At 36.2% G+C, this 17,058-nt stretch overlaps 1 protein-coding gene across 3 annotated transcripts in view; it reads right to left on the bottom strand.

Annotated features, from left to right (window-relative positions):
* Window positions 1-17,058, bottom strand: part of GNAS (GNAS complex locus) — a 159,309-nt gene that overhangs the window by 37,431 nt on the left and 104,820 nt on the right. For all 3 annotated transcript variants that reach the window (XM_074843105.1, XM_074843106.1, XM_074843107.1), the window contains exon 5: window positions 3,409-3,506. In XM_074843105.1, coding sequence (XP_074699206.1) covers window positions 3,409-3,506 — 98 coding nt within the window. The remainder of the gene's footprint in view (window positions 1-3,408; window positions 3,507-17,058) is intronic.

A 17,058-nucleotide genomic window follows, 5' to 3' on the forward strand; every position in this document is an offset into this window, starting at 1 on the left:
AGCAGATGAGGTTACCGGCCGGACCTCCCAGCTTCGCACCTCCAAAGATTATAAGTGCAGTTAAATGGAAAGCCAGGATGGTAGCTATGGCTTTTGGTGAAGTCATCTTTCCTGAGCCTATGCAACCAGGAACTTGGTGGACCAATGATAATAATATGCATATTAACGTTAACTTCTTAAGGGAAGACACTGAAAAATTGTAGCAAGTCAGCAGGAAATAGTATTTAAAATTCCTGCTCAGGAACAGGTGAAAAATACTGTTTCCAGACTCTAAACACCTACATTCAAGTTAGGTAGACACAACACATTACGTCAAGAATTGTATTCGTTCCCACTTTCCTGTGAAAGGCCAAGTAACAAAGTGGCTATTTCCCTTCTTTCCTCAGCACAAATTCCACCTCCCCAACATCTTTCCTTTCAAGATGCTCCAGCATTCTGCAGCTACGCCATACAGTCCTTAACTCTGAGAAGACCTTCTGTAGCTAAGCTGCCTGAACGGAGAACCAGGTTTTGCCCACAAAAAGCAGAATTGTAAAAGTGGCAGTGTTGAAACTGAAGGGAACTAGGTAAGTCCTCATGGCCTTCCCAGTACCTCACTGCCACCATCACACCACAAACAAAAGATGGAAATAAGAGGAGGGAAAGGACTTGTGCTAGTTCCCAGAAGACAGCAGGCAGGATGCCAGGTGCTGCCACACAAGCAGACCACAAGCCCTGCAATGTGCCCCCTCCCTGAGGAGAGGCGATGCGGACCAGCCCCTAAATGCTTCAAGATCCCTGAAGAAGCTCTGCATACATTTCATGCAGGTTTGGCAGAAACAGAAATTAATTTCATTTTGATATTAATATTTCTGAAAGCCAAAGCCCTGTAAGATACACACTCCTCACTGTTCCTTGCTAGAAGACAGACAAAATTGATTTTTAAACATTCGGCAGAATCTCCTTGCAAAGTTTCCTATATATAACCATGTCACTTCTAAGAGTGAAAAAAACTGCTTTTTAAAAAATGCAGAATGTTAAATGAGCCCATACCAAGACAAACTTTACACTAAGCAATTCACACTTCAAAAAATGACAGTTTAAAAAAAATTAAAAATTTTACAAACAACTATTAAAAGTTAGTTTTTGTGAAGAAGAAGCATTGCTTAGAATTTTAAGTAATTCACTGAACAAAGAATCCATTAATATTTAAGAATTTATTCAAATTTTAAGAGCAAGAAGGGATTTTTGGAAGCTGGATTGATCTTCAAAGAGAAAAGCCACTTTTCTGTCTTCCATTTTAAGTATGCCTTTCTTGTTTTAAACAGGGACTTCAAAAGGGGAAAGTGTTCAGAACCCAAGACTCTTCTCTGAGTCTCTGAAAGAACTGACAACTCCAACACTGTTTGCTCAACTTTCTCTTAACTTCTGTTACCTCTAATGACAGTAGCTTGCACATTCAAATTAAAACAGTCTTCGCCTGATAAATCTCAGCTACATTTTATATTTTACCTTTGCTACATTTTTTTTTTTTTGAGTATGTTCACCAGGTTAATTTAAAGGTATCAATCATGGCAGATTTTACAGGAAGTAATTTTTGTCAGGTCCCTTGAAAATTTAATATGATAAAAACAAGTTCAGAATTTCAAAGTGACATTAACCTCCAAGCAAACATTTTGCCATTACTTTGCATATTCTGTCATTAAAACCAACGCCACTGCACAATCAAAAATGCCAAAATGTACAAGAACTACCAAAAGTAGCAATTAGAAAGCTTCTTCTGCAAGAAAATAATGTCATATACTTTACTATCAAACTGAATAAATATTAGAATGATTAAATATTTTTAGAAGGAGACAGCAATGGTATCTTAGGAAAAAAAAAAATCTGTAATTCGTCAGTAATGTACAAGGTTTATTTTTGGCTCAACAGCCCATGATGTAGAATTAAGTGTTCCACTAGATGGAGCAGAGCAGTAAAACCATCATGAAGGCCATCCCCCTTGCCGACCCATGAAAAACTCAATGTCCAACAATCAGGGATGATAAGAATTTTCGCTTTCTTCTGCTTTCTTTAGCTTTCCAAAAAAGGGCAACACAAAACCCCCTTAGTACTTAACAATACCTACCTCTTCCCATCATAGAAGTTGACTATTAACAAACACTAACCAGAAACAGATAACCAAACACTATCAAAACACGACTAGTTTTTCCCCATTTCTATCAGCTTTACACTAGAAAGACAAAATTTACTGGAGAGTTGACAGAAAGTGACAATCTTGTAGTATTTTTTGGTTTGTAGCAACTGAACTTGCAAAAAGATCAATGCCAAATGATCAAATATTAGTCACCTAATGCAAAAGACATCGCTACACATCAAAGTCACACGAGAAACAATGGCAAAACTTCAAAGACGCTCCTAAAGACCTGGAGCTGTGCAAGCCATAGCAAAATTATCTACCTGGTCTCTTTTCAAACAGAGCTAGTTGTTGATTTAAGTCTACCTAAACAAAAACAAAACAAAACAAAACAATCTTACAAATTTTATTTCATCAAATGTTCTTAAAGGAGATGCAGCAGTAGACAAACTGCTGTTTCCATCATGTGAAGTGAGAAACCTGCACTTCCTTGACCATTAAACCTTATTTCAGCTTCTCTAAAAGAAGCAGAGTATAAACTAACAAAGAACAGTTTTAACCATTAATATTCCAAATTTAAGTCCTGCAGTTCTTGAGTATATGCAACAAAAATACCAGAACAGTCACAATTATTACAAACATCCTACCATTAAAAAAGTCTGAACGATACTATATTACAATATGTGAGAAACAACTGCAAACATGCAGCAGTGTCATGACAATACTAATTGTCACAGTGGTGTCAATTGCAGAAAAGAATGAATCATTCTCATATATGTGCATGAAGGCACACAAGCAGAAGTCTTGGTCACTGATCACAGGCTACTGCCCATGATTGTTGCTGTCATCTCTTTCTTTTCAGATAAATAAACTGCACTAAAAAAACAAGCTACAAAGATGGGCATGTTTCACACCAACGTACTTTCCAACCTACTAAAACTTGCTGCAGTATCTGAAGCTGTCATTTGGAAAGGAACTTGTCTAAGCGGAAGAAGCAGGAAACTTGGTCTTTGAGACAATACAGTTGTCCACTACATTAAGGTGTCGGTCTGTATTAAGACCATTTGCGATCATCTGCAAGGTTTTCAATACAGATCTTACTGCCTAACTGAATGCCAGTTTTTCCTACCTCTCTGAATAGCTGATTACCAAGAATTCACTATGTAGCATACACTTCTTTTCCAAGGTAAGGAAAAGTGAGCATCAGGACCATCCAGATCACTGCCATTAATGTGCAATAAAAAAATTTGTATACCACAGTCAATATACAGCAGAATAGAAACAATACTTACTACTGTGCACAATCAATCAGTTGATATTCATTAGATCTCTCATAGCAGGCTTTCACACCTTCGTCTTGCCAAAGCGTTTTTGTATGTTCATAAAACTCCTGAAAGAGTAGAAATAGTATTAGCAAAACGGATTATATATGAAGAGAATCAGCAAACAGTACTATATCATTACCCCTGCAATGAATGGTAAATAATAGCATATTTAACAAAAGACTTTAAACATTTTTTAGAACCTGACTACAAGTTCAGTTGTCTTGTTTTGACTTCAACATTTTGTAACACTTAAAGAATTGCTTCTCAATCATTTTGAGCCCAACTATATATTGAAAGAAGGGTTAACTCTTCATTAATGAAATTCTGTTGGAATTTTTAATAATTAATACTATTTGATAACATTTGTTCTTATCTCACAATTCCACTGCATGTTATATTTATTTGGCTTTCAAGATATTTTTTTTTCTTTAATGAAACACTACTTCTCAGTATTCTTACATAAAGGTGGCAAATGATGACTAGGTTTTACTTGGCTTTCCAAGTTAGTGAGGAACTTTGGGGACTATATAGACAACTTAACTCTAAGTATTTGCAGAATTTAGTCTTTTACGGTGTAAAGGGATATTGAACTACAGAAGAAATACAGTGATACCAAGCTAGATTATGTTTTGATTGTCTCAACCTTAAAAATGATAAGCCAACATACGAAGCAGACAGCCAAAAATGCAACGCTTCAGTTTTGTTGAAGCTGTAAGACAAGTATAAAACACAACCAGAAGCCCGTTCTTTTTTGCATATAAAAGATGCATTTTGGCTCCGACAGGGGCATGTGCAATATGTAATTGTATTTCTGGCTATCAGCCTAAGAACTTTGAATAGACTTACAAAGAACAGCAGATGCCTAGTGACTTAAATACATACAACCACTGTGGGCATTACTTTTATCAGTGACCATGGACTTTTCTTGGCTGTCTTTCAGAGCTTTTGAAGTGGTTTGGACTAAATACTTTTATTCTGATTTTAAGTAGCTCAGGTAACTTACTCCAAATCAGCTTTTTTGCATCCAGGACAGCACATGATCTTTAAAACAGTAGTTGTATGTATTCTATTTCTCCCCCTCCCCTTTTTCTTTACAGTAGAAATATTTTAAAGAAAAAGACTATATTATTTTAGATAGCTATTTTACTGCTTCAAGGTTCCTCCATTCATTTAGCTTTGGAATCACTCCCTCTCTTGGGATAACAGTCTCTCAAATTCTTTTACTATCAGTGTAGTACAAAGAAACGGAACACATCTAAACGCGACTTCCAAGGTTTCACTTAAATATCTTTTTTAAAAAAATCACTTTTCTACCAGAATGTTAACTAATACCTGAACTGTACCAGAAAAGCAGCTGCTTTAAATGGCATCTTAAAGATGCGTAACGGCATCTTAAAGTAAATTTAGTGATGCAGATTTTCAAACCATCTTCTTTTTGGCAGGTATAAGATGCATATGCGATTGTGTGATCATACAATTGTGAATACCAATGATGGAAACAGCCTATCAAATGTAAATTTGATATTGCTTTTATTGCTACTGAATATTCACTAGCTGCACATACACAAAAACAATGGTAAATGCACACTACACATCAAAGAAACTATGGAAATTTTTTTTCTAACTTCTTTTAAAGATATTATTTGTTCCCTGCTTTTATGAACTGTTCATGAACAAAAAGCCCAATTAAATTTCCTTCATAAGTAGGATAAGAAGATTTTACTTGATTTTTAGTATTTTTAGATTGTATGACCATTTGCTGATAAAGGAAGTAAAAGATGAGTCAAAATCTTAATTCAAGTCCTCAGTTTTCTTTCTCCCACTGCTGGAATTATGTTCATTGGATGCTTTCATTATGAAGGTTTCCAATTTTTTGGCAGTTGGGGGACTGTCAATTACCTTCAATCTTCAACTGTATCACAGCATAGTGAGGAAACTATCTTTCCAAAGCAAAAAGAACTAGGAAGAGAAAGTAAAGGAGAGTGGGGGAATTATCTGGAATCTCATTGTGTTTGAACCAAACCCATTTTACAGTGGCTTTATATATTTATTTTTACAAGTAACAGTAGACTAGTACGGAACATCTTATGACTCTCTCAACTTATTACTACAAAGCTGGGAAATTGAAAAATTGAATTGTCAATTGCACGAGATTTTTTTGCTGAAATAGCAGCTGATTCAAATGGACACACACCATTTAAATTTCTCATCTAATCAAGATAACTTACACCAGACTTCTGATGGTTAATTGAACCATTTAGCAGAGATATGACTCTAAAAAAGATATCTACTTCAAACTGGAGTCAGCATCTGCCAAGCTAATTATCTCCAAATATACCCCAAAATACTCACTTCATCCTGCATTACAGTAAGTAAACAAATAACTAGGCAAAAATAAGTTTATAGAAAATGCAATAAAACACAAAGATTCTTCATCACCTACAAATGTACATTTAAAGCGAAGAGCAGCAGTGCCTTAATGAAAAAAAGTCACAGCATAGTAAAACTCTGCCACAAAAATGAGACACAGAAGCCCTTCCTCACTACTGCTTCTCACTACAACTATGACGTTTTGGTAGAGAACTGGCATAAAGCAATTATTTCAAACAACTTATGACCTCCAGCATACCTTGTGGAGAAATATTTGGAGTAGTTTCTGCAATCAGACTCTTAAAATGGGATGTAAAGTAAATCCAGTACCTGGCCCTGGCATAAACACATTGATAATAAAAAGCCTAGCATTTAGTTTAACAGAACAGTTACATATTCCTCAGAAGAGTCCTCCCTGTGTTTTAAGGCAGTTCTTAACTTCTAAGAAAATATGTGGATTACAATAATGGGTTAATGATCAATGTTTGTGCCTTGCTAGGCCTAATTAGCAATAAAATACTTAATACTGACTTTATGTCTGTCCTGATAATCTGAACTATAACCAGCAATACTTACGCAATCTTTTCAATATGGTTAGTAACTGTCCATGTGGGATGGAAAAAGAATTTAAGTTCACATTCTTTGAACTTTTTATTGGCATTTCAAAATCAGGATCTACAACAAGTAATGAGTAATAGATTATCATATTAAGACACAGGGGAGTTTTTTGGGGTGGGTTTTTTGTGGTTTTGAGGTATTTTTTTGTTGTTTGTTTTTGTTTTGTTTTTTAAAATCGAATTACATGACTTTTGATAGCCAACATGAAGGCCTTTTATTAATAAACAACCTTTTGTCTTTAGGCCACGTCAAATATATCTTCACAGATTCTGGGACTAATGCTGGCTCAACTTACACATCTGTAAACTAGGAAGGTGATCACCAAAGAAAAGTTGAAACTGGGGCTACAGAGTTCCACTCTTGCTTTATTAGAAGCCTACTTACATTAGTGACTGATTTTGGAATTAAGACATAGTAGCTAGTTGCAAAAAAACAGTTTCTCCCTCCTTCCCAATACACCTACACTAACCACAATTCCGAAATAATATTTAAGAAATAGAATAACATAAGAATTCCTCAGCATCCCATCTGAGTCATGGAATGCAGCCTGGGGCTACTCTCAAGGAAGGCAAGTAAAACCACAAGATTTGTTATGTATTTAGGTGAAACGGGGGCTTCAGAGGTCACTAGAAAAATCAAGTTAGCAACAGGGTTTGGTGGTGGGGTTTTTTTGAGTTAAATAGGTCTAATTTGTATGAGATCTCTAAAAATAATGAGTTAGGAAACAAATTAACCAAAAGTAGAAGGCAAATTTCCTGAAAAGAAATAGCCAGAAAACTAGTCCTTACATGTCTGGTTCTTGTTTCCGTAACACTGATTCATTTGCTGGCACATTCTAATATAACAGACTCTGCAGCAGCATCAACACAGGTTTCTCTTGCACTATAAAAATGGAACTCCTAACAAAACAGCTAAAATAAACAAATAATACTAAACACTAAATAACAAATTGGTTTGAGATGACATTCCACAATAAACAGGATTTAAATGTCAGGTTCTAAACAATCCATAGCATTTGCGAAGTATGGTCATATTATCCATTCTTGCCCTATGCATACTTAAAACTCAAAAAAATATTCAAGTTATGTCATTTTCCATGAAAAAAAAAATGCTGCAGTTACACAATACACACCCAAGATCCTGTTTAAACTGTAGCTGAAGCTGTGTAAAGCAACAAGTCAACAGAAGTGATGACAGCATGACATCACCAAGGAAGGTGAGAAGTGAATTCTTCCTAAGAATTATGTCATGACTGTAGCATTTATTTATCACTAGACCAGACTTTACACTTCACAAAATGCTAACATAACCCTAAAGAGGGAGAAATCATTGTATAGAACACTGAGGGAAAACAATGCCAAGATAACACAAATCTGAACAGAGCAAACAGGGTTTGACTTTGAATATGTTCAGCCTGGGCAGGGGCATAGTTTGAACTTCAGGCACAATCCCTAACAGGCTACGCTTCTGTGAAATTATAAAAAAAACTCTGAGAAAACCCATTGTCTGGGTAAACCTTCTCTGGTCTTACTTGAATAACTAAAGTATCAAGGACCATGACTTGCTGATGGCGAGGAAGTCTCATCTCTCATCATACCATAACACCGCGATACTTAAAAAGTCGTATTTATTCAGTATTTATGTTTTATTCATTAGATGACACTTTCTCCACCTGCTGAAAGTTTCCCAATACAATGAGTCAATAGGCAACATTTGTAAATCGCTTGTTTTCACTTACAGGAATCTATGCAGACCTCTAGAGAAAAAACCCATCAGCGGAAATCAGCATGTAAAAGGGATGCTTGGAAAACAGTACTTTGTTTCAGAAAGATCTTACTGACACAATTCCGGATTAGGAAAGGGGCAATGCAGAGACTAATCAAGTTAAAAACCTACTTGTACTAGAAAATTTCAGCAAATTGAATAAATAACAGCAGGTAAACAGTGGTTTTATTAAAAGTCAAGCCAGAGAAAGTGTTAAAGAACTTGGAGGTTGAGCATCTTGGTTGTTAAAAAAAAAAAATAATCCTCAAGAGACAAACTCCAGGCCTGGGAAAAAATAAAGAAACCAAGATCAGCTTTTGAGAGGCATTTTAAAAGGATAAAATATTAGTAGAAAATGAAAGAGAAAAACTGGACATACTGTCTACAAGGTTTTATTCCCTCCAGATATATAAATACTCAAGAGACGTTTAAAAAAATGTTTATGAAGCAATGCTTTATAGGGATTAGGATGTTGGCAGGGAGAAACACTGGCACAGTTCTTGCCACTGTAACACAATGTTCACAGGAACCTTAGCATGGACATGCAACAATACCTTTACTTCGTAAAATATGTGGATCTGTCATTAGAACAGCTTATTTACTAATTCCAGCAAAAGTCAATGCCACTGAAAAAAACCCTTACCTACTAAAAGGTGTGTACATCCATTACACAATGTTGTGGTTAAAACTGGGATTCAATTCCTGGGCAAAGTTCACTGTCCCATGGAGTTGCACATTTCATAACAGGAGTTTTAAATAGGTCATCCGCTTACAAACCTAATGATTAAAGGTCAAACCAAACCAGCTTCTAACTGTAAAATTGTATCTTGGAGGACATTTGCTTCCCAACGTGTTCAGCTTTTAAAAATAACACTGACCATTGGTTTCAAACCCCTTTACAAACCTACTCTGCAAGGTGGGGGCACATAAATTTTACTTTCATGACAGTCAGGCAGTTTGCTGCGTTCCACTAACGAACCAAACTAGAACAAGGCAAGGTCACAGAATGGCAGGGCAGCACAGTGCATTCCAAGACAAACTGCACAAGTTGATTTTCTCCTTCCAGGATAGGTAAATACATGACAAATTGATTTATTTTTCATTGCTCATATCTGAAATCAAGTGATTACTACTGACTGTAAGGCCATGCAGAGAAGGAAACTCATGGCATCTTGTCATTCTCCCTGTGTTTGGACAGGGATACTAACTAGAATGTGTTAAATTTGTCAAATCAGACAGTTTAATAAGCCCCTTACTTGAATAGGGAAACATCTGCATTCCTAATGGTGTGAACAAGTGTTAATTATTGCTTGCTATTTTAGGGAAAATATGCCGATGATATCACAAAGGAAACGCATACCTACAAATAGTTGAAGATATTCTCCAGTTACTGGCATGGGTCCAGAGCTGAGTACAAAACTTTGGGAGAGGCCAGAGTACTCAGCACTTCCCATAACTGAGTCAGAAATATTTTCAGCAAGCATTCAGTCTCATTATCAATAGTTTTTCATGCTTATAAAAGAAGAATGATTCTGAAACATTTTGGGTTTCTGCTTAAGGGATCTTCACATTTCTAGAAGCACAAATTAAACCGAATGTGGCTGCAAGGAATGGACAATGGGAAGGAAATTTTATTTAAGAAACTCCTGTGAAGTCTAAACTTCCATTTTTCCCCTTTGTTAAGAGTTTCAAAACACCACAGCATTTGAGAAATGTGCCAACACACAATTCCATACCCATAATCTACAAAGTGCCTTTGGTTAAAAGGCCTCACTAGCACAATGTCACACTGTTTCTTCTTTTACTTCTACTTTCACAAGAAGTTTAATCACCACAGAAGCTTAATCTGTTGATACTAGAACACTGCTCAGATATAATCCTTTCACACAACTCCTATTTAAAGCACATCACGCTCATTAGAGAAGAACAACTCACTTTTGGTGAGAGCTCGAAGATGGAAGCTGGCAGATGTGGACCCTACTCCCCATTTTGTCAACACTCCTCTGCAATTTTAAACCGAGTAATCAGTGTTCCTCTGCTTCTTCAGAGTATACTCATACATGGAAAGAAGGCAATTAATTAACGAACTTACTGATAGTATAAAAGACTCACAACGAAGTCTTCTACACCATTCCAGCTCTCTCTTGGGTCAGTAGAGAGCAGTAATAGAGACAGTTCAACCATCAGCTATTTTTGTAGACCTCTGGATAAGGAGGAAGGTTTAATAAAACTTTGGGAAATTTCCTTTGAGCCTTAAATTAGGGTTTGGAAAATGTCTTTCATATTACGTCATTTAGTTGCTTTTTGTGTAATGAATATATAATAAACTTAAAACAAATAGTCAAATCAAATGACCTTATTACTTTATGCAGTGTTAAGAACACCATTTCAAATAATGGGTTGAACCCAGTACCATACTGCAACTTTACTGCCCTGTTTCAGGTTGGAAACAAAAAGCCAATTTTTGCCAGAAGCTTCCACCAACAGAAAAAGGTAAAAGATAAAACCTCCTCATTCTAATTTCAGACAAACCCCAAGGACAGATCACTAATCATCTTACAGTCTTTCTGAAGTAGAAACATCTGTATTCATAAAAGTATTCATAGGCATAATACAGTCTACGTGAAGAAATCACGCTTACATACACTTACAATAGCTTAATTAAAAGTTCTGTTTATTTACTTGGATTTTCTTTTAAGAGCAAAAAGCTACCCAGTTTCCTGGGAGCTTAAGAAACGTTAAATTTTACTGGAACACTGAAGAAATGTCACGTACTCTCCAAAGGCAAGTTGGAAACACTGACAACCTGCTGGTTCTCTGAACAGCAAGACTCTACCAGAAGAGATGCTTACATTTAGAAAACATGATACCCATACCAGCTCCAGTCAGCTATGGGAGCAACAGGTCTGTGGCAGTATCAAAACTTGGAGTCACACACACAGCAAATACGCAAGCAAATACCTCTTCATTCACACACCTTCATTCCCACATGAGCTCTTGCCAACTTCAAGTCTGACAAGGGAAAAGGCCCGTGCTTGTGGATCTCTCTCAAGATTTCAGACCTGACATGTTTTTTAAATTCCACCATAACTTCATAAACTAAACGGCACACTCCCTGTTGCTCTGTTCCTTCTAAAAGTCTCCTGCTGGAAGTCAGATGGCTGCATGTAACAAAGTAACTTTGCACAACTTAGCCATACTACAATATATTGTATTTGGTACTGGAATAATGAAAACCAACTTTAAATTCAGCACAGAGGGACACATGTAAAAAGAGAGCGAAGAGTATTCCACAGAATCAAAATGTAAAATAGATCACAATATTTTTCACTTTTTTCTTTTTAGCTACTTCCATGCTCATCCAAGTTCATCCTTTACTCATCTGACCCAATGCAAATTAAATTAAAATACTGAAGTCATTATTTTTTTAGAAGCATGTTTACCATCTCATTTCCAAGTCTCTGCACATTACAGAATTTTTATGCCCAAAGGCACTTTTTGTTATACACCCAGAAAGCACATCCACAGGGCAATGAGCACATTTACATGTTGCTTAGTCTTCATACAGCCTCTCACAGAAACTTTCTCAAGCCACTGCAATACCAGGCAGGCTCACAGGTAAAATTTTATTTCATCTATGTGTACACCAACATTTTGTGACAGTCTCTAACTGTGATTAAAACCAGAAAATGCTTAAGAATTTCTACATTAAATTTATGCCTATTTCCTGTTTAATTCAGCTAACAGCTCTTCTATTTCAACATAAATTGAATTAATCTGTTCTTGTTCTTTAAGACTGCTCTGAGGAAAACAAAGAAGATGTATCAAGAGAAATTAAGTCACAATTTCTTCAAGCGGATTTCTAAACATGAACTTATGAACCTACAAATATGGTATGGTGGGAATTTACTGGATAAAAATACAAGTGCGGAATAAAGCATTAGCATTTACTTCAAATGCTAATCAAGTAAAATAATAATAAAGCAAATATAGGGTGTTTCTTTTGTACTATAACGACTGTACTACAGGTAAGATGTGAAGATAACACCATTGTCTGAAGTCCTGAATTGTAGATTTTCCAATTAAGGAAATACCTTATGGGATTTCAATAAAACTATGTGAACACCTCAGTGAAACCACTGCAGAATTCAAAGGGCACATTCCCATAATTTTCTAGCCAAAAATATTTTCACTTCATGCACAGGATACATTTTATTTTATTGCATGTAACAAACTGAAGCATAAGAAGTAACAGCATCCCCATTTTCTCTGTGGTAGAAATTGCTGTTACTGGCAATAAAATCTGGATTACCAGAAGGTGGGACAAGAGTTGTTCCTGCAGATGCTGCCACATTTAAGATTCGAATCAGGTGTAGCAAGAAGTACTGCAGCAAACAAATCAAGAGACTAATCACTATAGAGAAAAGTAATGCTAATTAGAGTAAAGCTGCTTAGCTTTACTTTTTACATTTCATCTCATTTCTGTTCACAGAAGTCAAAAGGGAGATTGGCCTTTTTTTTCTTTTTTAAATACACATTACTCATTATTTAGGCTATATTTAAAGCCAAGGTACTCTAATATTACTGTTCTTCTGAAAGACTGACTTAACTATGTATGTTATTTTACTGAATACAGGCTTAACAATTTATGAAACTCCTCCTACAGAGACACCCCTAGTTGATAGCTTCCTACTTTCTTCACAAAAACGGATTTTCAAGTTTTTTCCTACAAATTAAAACTTGTGAGGAAAAACTCTAAAACAAGGTGAAAACTAGAGGACTTAACCTGTATTTGAGGAAAAGAGAAACAAATAGACAAATCAACAAAAACATGCAACCTTCATTACTAGACAGCACGATAAAACAAATTATATATTAAAGTAAAAATATGAACTGCTGACTTAAATTATCAAAATCAAACATACTATGCATATTTAAATTGGTATTTCTCAAAGCTTCATGCCCATTAGCTGGCATCCATTTGATTTCCTGGTACATACAGTCTGTATGTATTACTTCTGCTACACAGATTAATATTGTATAAATGGATGTAAGCAATTTTATAACAACATGTTTTAAAACATTTTTTACTTTGTTTATTTCATCACCAGTGTCCTGGTTTTGGCTGGGGTAGAGTTAATTTTCTTCACAGTAGCTAGTATGGGACTATGTTTTGGATTTGTGTTGAAAACACAAATGGGATGTTTTCATTATTGCTGAGCAGCGCTTACACAGAGCCAAGGCCTTTTCTGCCTCTCACCCCACCCCACAGCGGGTGGGCTGGGGTGCACAAGGAGCTGGGAGGGGACACAGCCAGGACAGCTGTCCCCAACTGACCAAAGGGATGTCCCGTGCCACACGGCGTCATGCTCAGTGTGTAAAGCTGGGGGAAGAAGGAGGAAGGGAGGGATGTTCAGAATGATGGTGTTTGTCTTGCCAAGTAACCATTACCCATGAGGGAGCCCTGCTTTCCTGGAGATGAAGTGACTGCCTACCTCAGATTCCCTATAGTAAAAGAAGGCTTCAAAAGAACTCTTTAATTTATCTGTATTCAAGAATTTGTTTCTGCTATTAAAGGATAGGAAAACCAGCTTTATTTAAGTCCTGTTAAACTCTGATCAGGTAAACTCAATTGGATTATCTAGAAGTCCAATTAGAAGGAGCTGCTCTGTGTAGATAAGATAATGGAGATTAAAAAAGAGTAAGTAAAGATTACTTCAGAGGATCTAGTATCACACCACTCTGCTGATACTGTCTGTAATACTCCCCATTCCTTTTTGTTAACAACATTAACATTCCTGAGTTAAAAATACTTCACATATCCACATTTTCTACCAATTTTGCACCTCAAGATGCATCTGCAAGATACATATACTATCACTACTTTACAGAAAACAAGGTACATAGGGCATTAAAAAAAAAAGTATATAGGACCTTGAGATGACTCGCTCAAAATCATAACGAGAGTCTGGACAAGAAAAAGCAAGAGCCCCAAGTTTTCCTCGCTGTGATAGCTACCCAAATTGCATACAGTATTATCCGGACACCCAAGAAACCAGGCTCTGTCTCCCACCTTTCCCAGCTTCCCACAGGTATCCCCGCCAAAGAAAATGTTTTGCCTACTTCCACACCCCAAAATCTGTGACATTTGAGATAACCTCATTGGAAATGTCCCCAATTTGAGTGAATACATTTGTCGTTACATTATAAAGCTAGTGATGCTGTCAAACCAGAACAGCTCTCCACTTCTTCCATGATGTATTTAGACAGGAATAATAATATACCTATCATTATACCCATCAGGGTGATTATCTACAGGGACAGATAATATTGCTCTGTTGCCTATATAATTAAGGAACACTTTTGGCAGCAAAGAGATCCCAGTTCACATCTTTTCTTACTGAGACTATATTCTCTTGTTGCTTTCTTGAAGATTTTGGTGTCAAAACCATTTTAAGGACTCTCACCCCCACCGCTGACCCTGCTGCGCATTAACATATTACACAATTTGTACCACCTCATTTGTACCACACTGTCTATGGGCCATGCCATAAACCTGCCCTCAAAACTCATCCCTGTTAAAAATAACCTCCCCAAAATAGAAGAGAGAAGGAGTAAGGGTTACCAGGGCTATTTTTAACCTGTATCGGTTCAATGGTCTGATTTATGCAGGGGATCCAACAGAGGGTTTTTTGGTGCAAGTGAGGGTGGCACATCATGGTGTGGAGGAGAGGGAAGGGATGGCTGTGGGCACAGGGGATGCTAAGCTGGCTTTGAGGCTGAAGCCAGCATGTGGTAAAGCTTGGCCTCAAGGACACCACTCAGAAACCATAATAAAACTATTCAGCAGCACTGGTAGTGGGAGATTCAAAATAACTACAACGGAGCAGTGTAATAAAAAAATAAACCAGGACCAAAAAATCTGCAGACAATTTCATCAACATGCTAAAAGTGATTGCATCTGTTCTAAACATGTATTTTGCTAGATCTAGAGAGCCACAGGCTGGAGTGATTCCCCACTTATTCTGCACTTCAAAGGTAATATTCCGATTCTACTACTTTTTGAATATAACCTTTCTTAAGTTATTATGGTATTTTAAAGAGGCATCTTCCTCAGCAGAGTCCAGAACAATTAAACATAGGTAGTTGTAAATACTGTTCTGCTATTTTGAGTATCTCATTAAAACCAGAGAATTATAAAGGGACTGTGACCCAAAATAAATAGGTTTCATTTGGCAGCTTGGTTCAAATGGGTTCATCATGGAAAGAGAAATATTCATAGAACAAGAGCATTTCTTTTCCTCTTCTAAAAAGTAAGAGCAAAAAGAAAGGGATGAAAAAAAGGCCACTATTCCAGTTGGTACTAGGGATGGAGAAAATATCCTATAACCACTGTCTGGTATGAAGAACAGGAATAAAAATATCACCTCTATAACCCAGCTCAGCAAAAATCACCCTATATTTGAAACAGATACACAGCTAGTCAGAATTGTTGAAAATACTTTTGTGGTTGATTTTTGACATTGAAAACATACACATACAATTGTGTTGAGCAAGTATGGAAATGCCAGTTGGAAGCCTCAATTTACTGCTCAAGCAAACGAACTATTCTACTTGTTTCATTAGGGAGCCTCATTTTATAAATCACTTATAAATTCCTCCTTTAAAAAAATATTATTTATCATGATATAATCTTAAAACACAAGCCCAGCAGCAGTAATTACATGTATGCCTTCAGCTCTGTACCAATACATCAACACATAGATTCTACCTCATTTCTAAGGCTAATGCACATTCACAATCAGCTTGATTATTAAAATTAAACGTTTCAACTATCTCATATGAGTTCAGTTTGATGAATGTGGAGGTTTTCTTACTTCAAGTTTCTTTTCCTTTGCTTAAAGTCATCATGCTAGCCAGTGACAATTTAATTGCATGATAAACACCCAACTTGAATAAAGGCAATAATAATGGTCCTCCTTAAATGATCTTCCACAAAAAATTAGTACTGTAGTGTTTTAGAAAAAACAGAGTTCTGTTTTCAGTACTTCTCTATGGAAAGCATGATCTCTGTTATTCTAAGTGTTCATTCAAACTAGCAGGGCTAGATTTTTTTGCAAGACTTAGTCATTTAATGTCTTGTCATTTTAGTAAGAATATGTTTCCCAATGATGCAAATAGAACACTACACACAATATATACTACACACAATATTTATCAGTGCTATTTATATTAACAATAGATTACATGGACCTGATTAGACTTCTGTTATTTCCATTCTGCTCTGCTCCAAGAAAAGGCTGTGCAACAAGCCTAATAATAATAAGGATAGATTTTACCCCCAGAGGCAGCAAAGTATTTTGCAAAACTAAATCAGAACAGCACTCCATTACCCATGGAGATATTATGTCCTCAAGCTATTTCAGAAGTCCACAATGAGCTAAGGCAGAAAATACTTCACATAAAAACATGAACTTAGTACTCAGTTGTTTTGCCTAGAATATTACTAATTAGCATTCTCCATAGGTTTTCAATGTGGTTATGTTCATCACCTTTATCAATTCACTTCAGTCATATAGTTTTGGGCTTTTTTTTGTAATTTCCATTTTAGAAACTGTTGAAAACATACTGAAGACAAGACAAATTGGACCATCGGCTGTAAGAGTGAAACTCTTCTAGGCTCTTGCTAATGATATATGCAGTATGATGAAACAACACAGAAGGACTACAAAAGGAACTACAGATTTGACCTACTAAATATTGCAATACTTTAAATCACGAGCATGATTACGTGGACAGAGTTCCTTTCAGTAGGTATTATCCTTTTCCCTTCCCCATATGCTTTTATTTGTATTCAAGAAATGT

This window comes from Strix aluco, chromosome 17 (genome assembly GCF_031877795.1).
Source record: "Strix aluco isolate bStrAlu1 chromosome 17, bStrAlu1.hap1, whole genome shotgun sequence".
Lineage (NCBI taxonomy): Eukaryota > Metazoa > Chordata > Aves > Strigiformes > Strigidae > Strix > Strix aluco.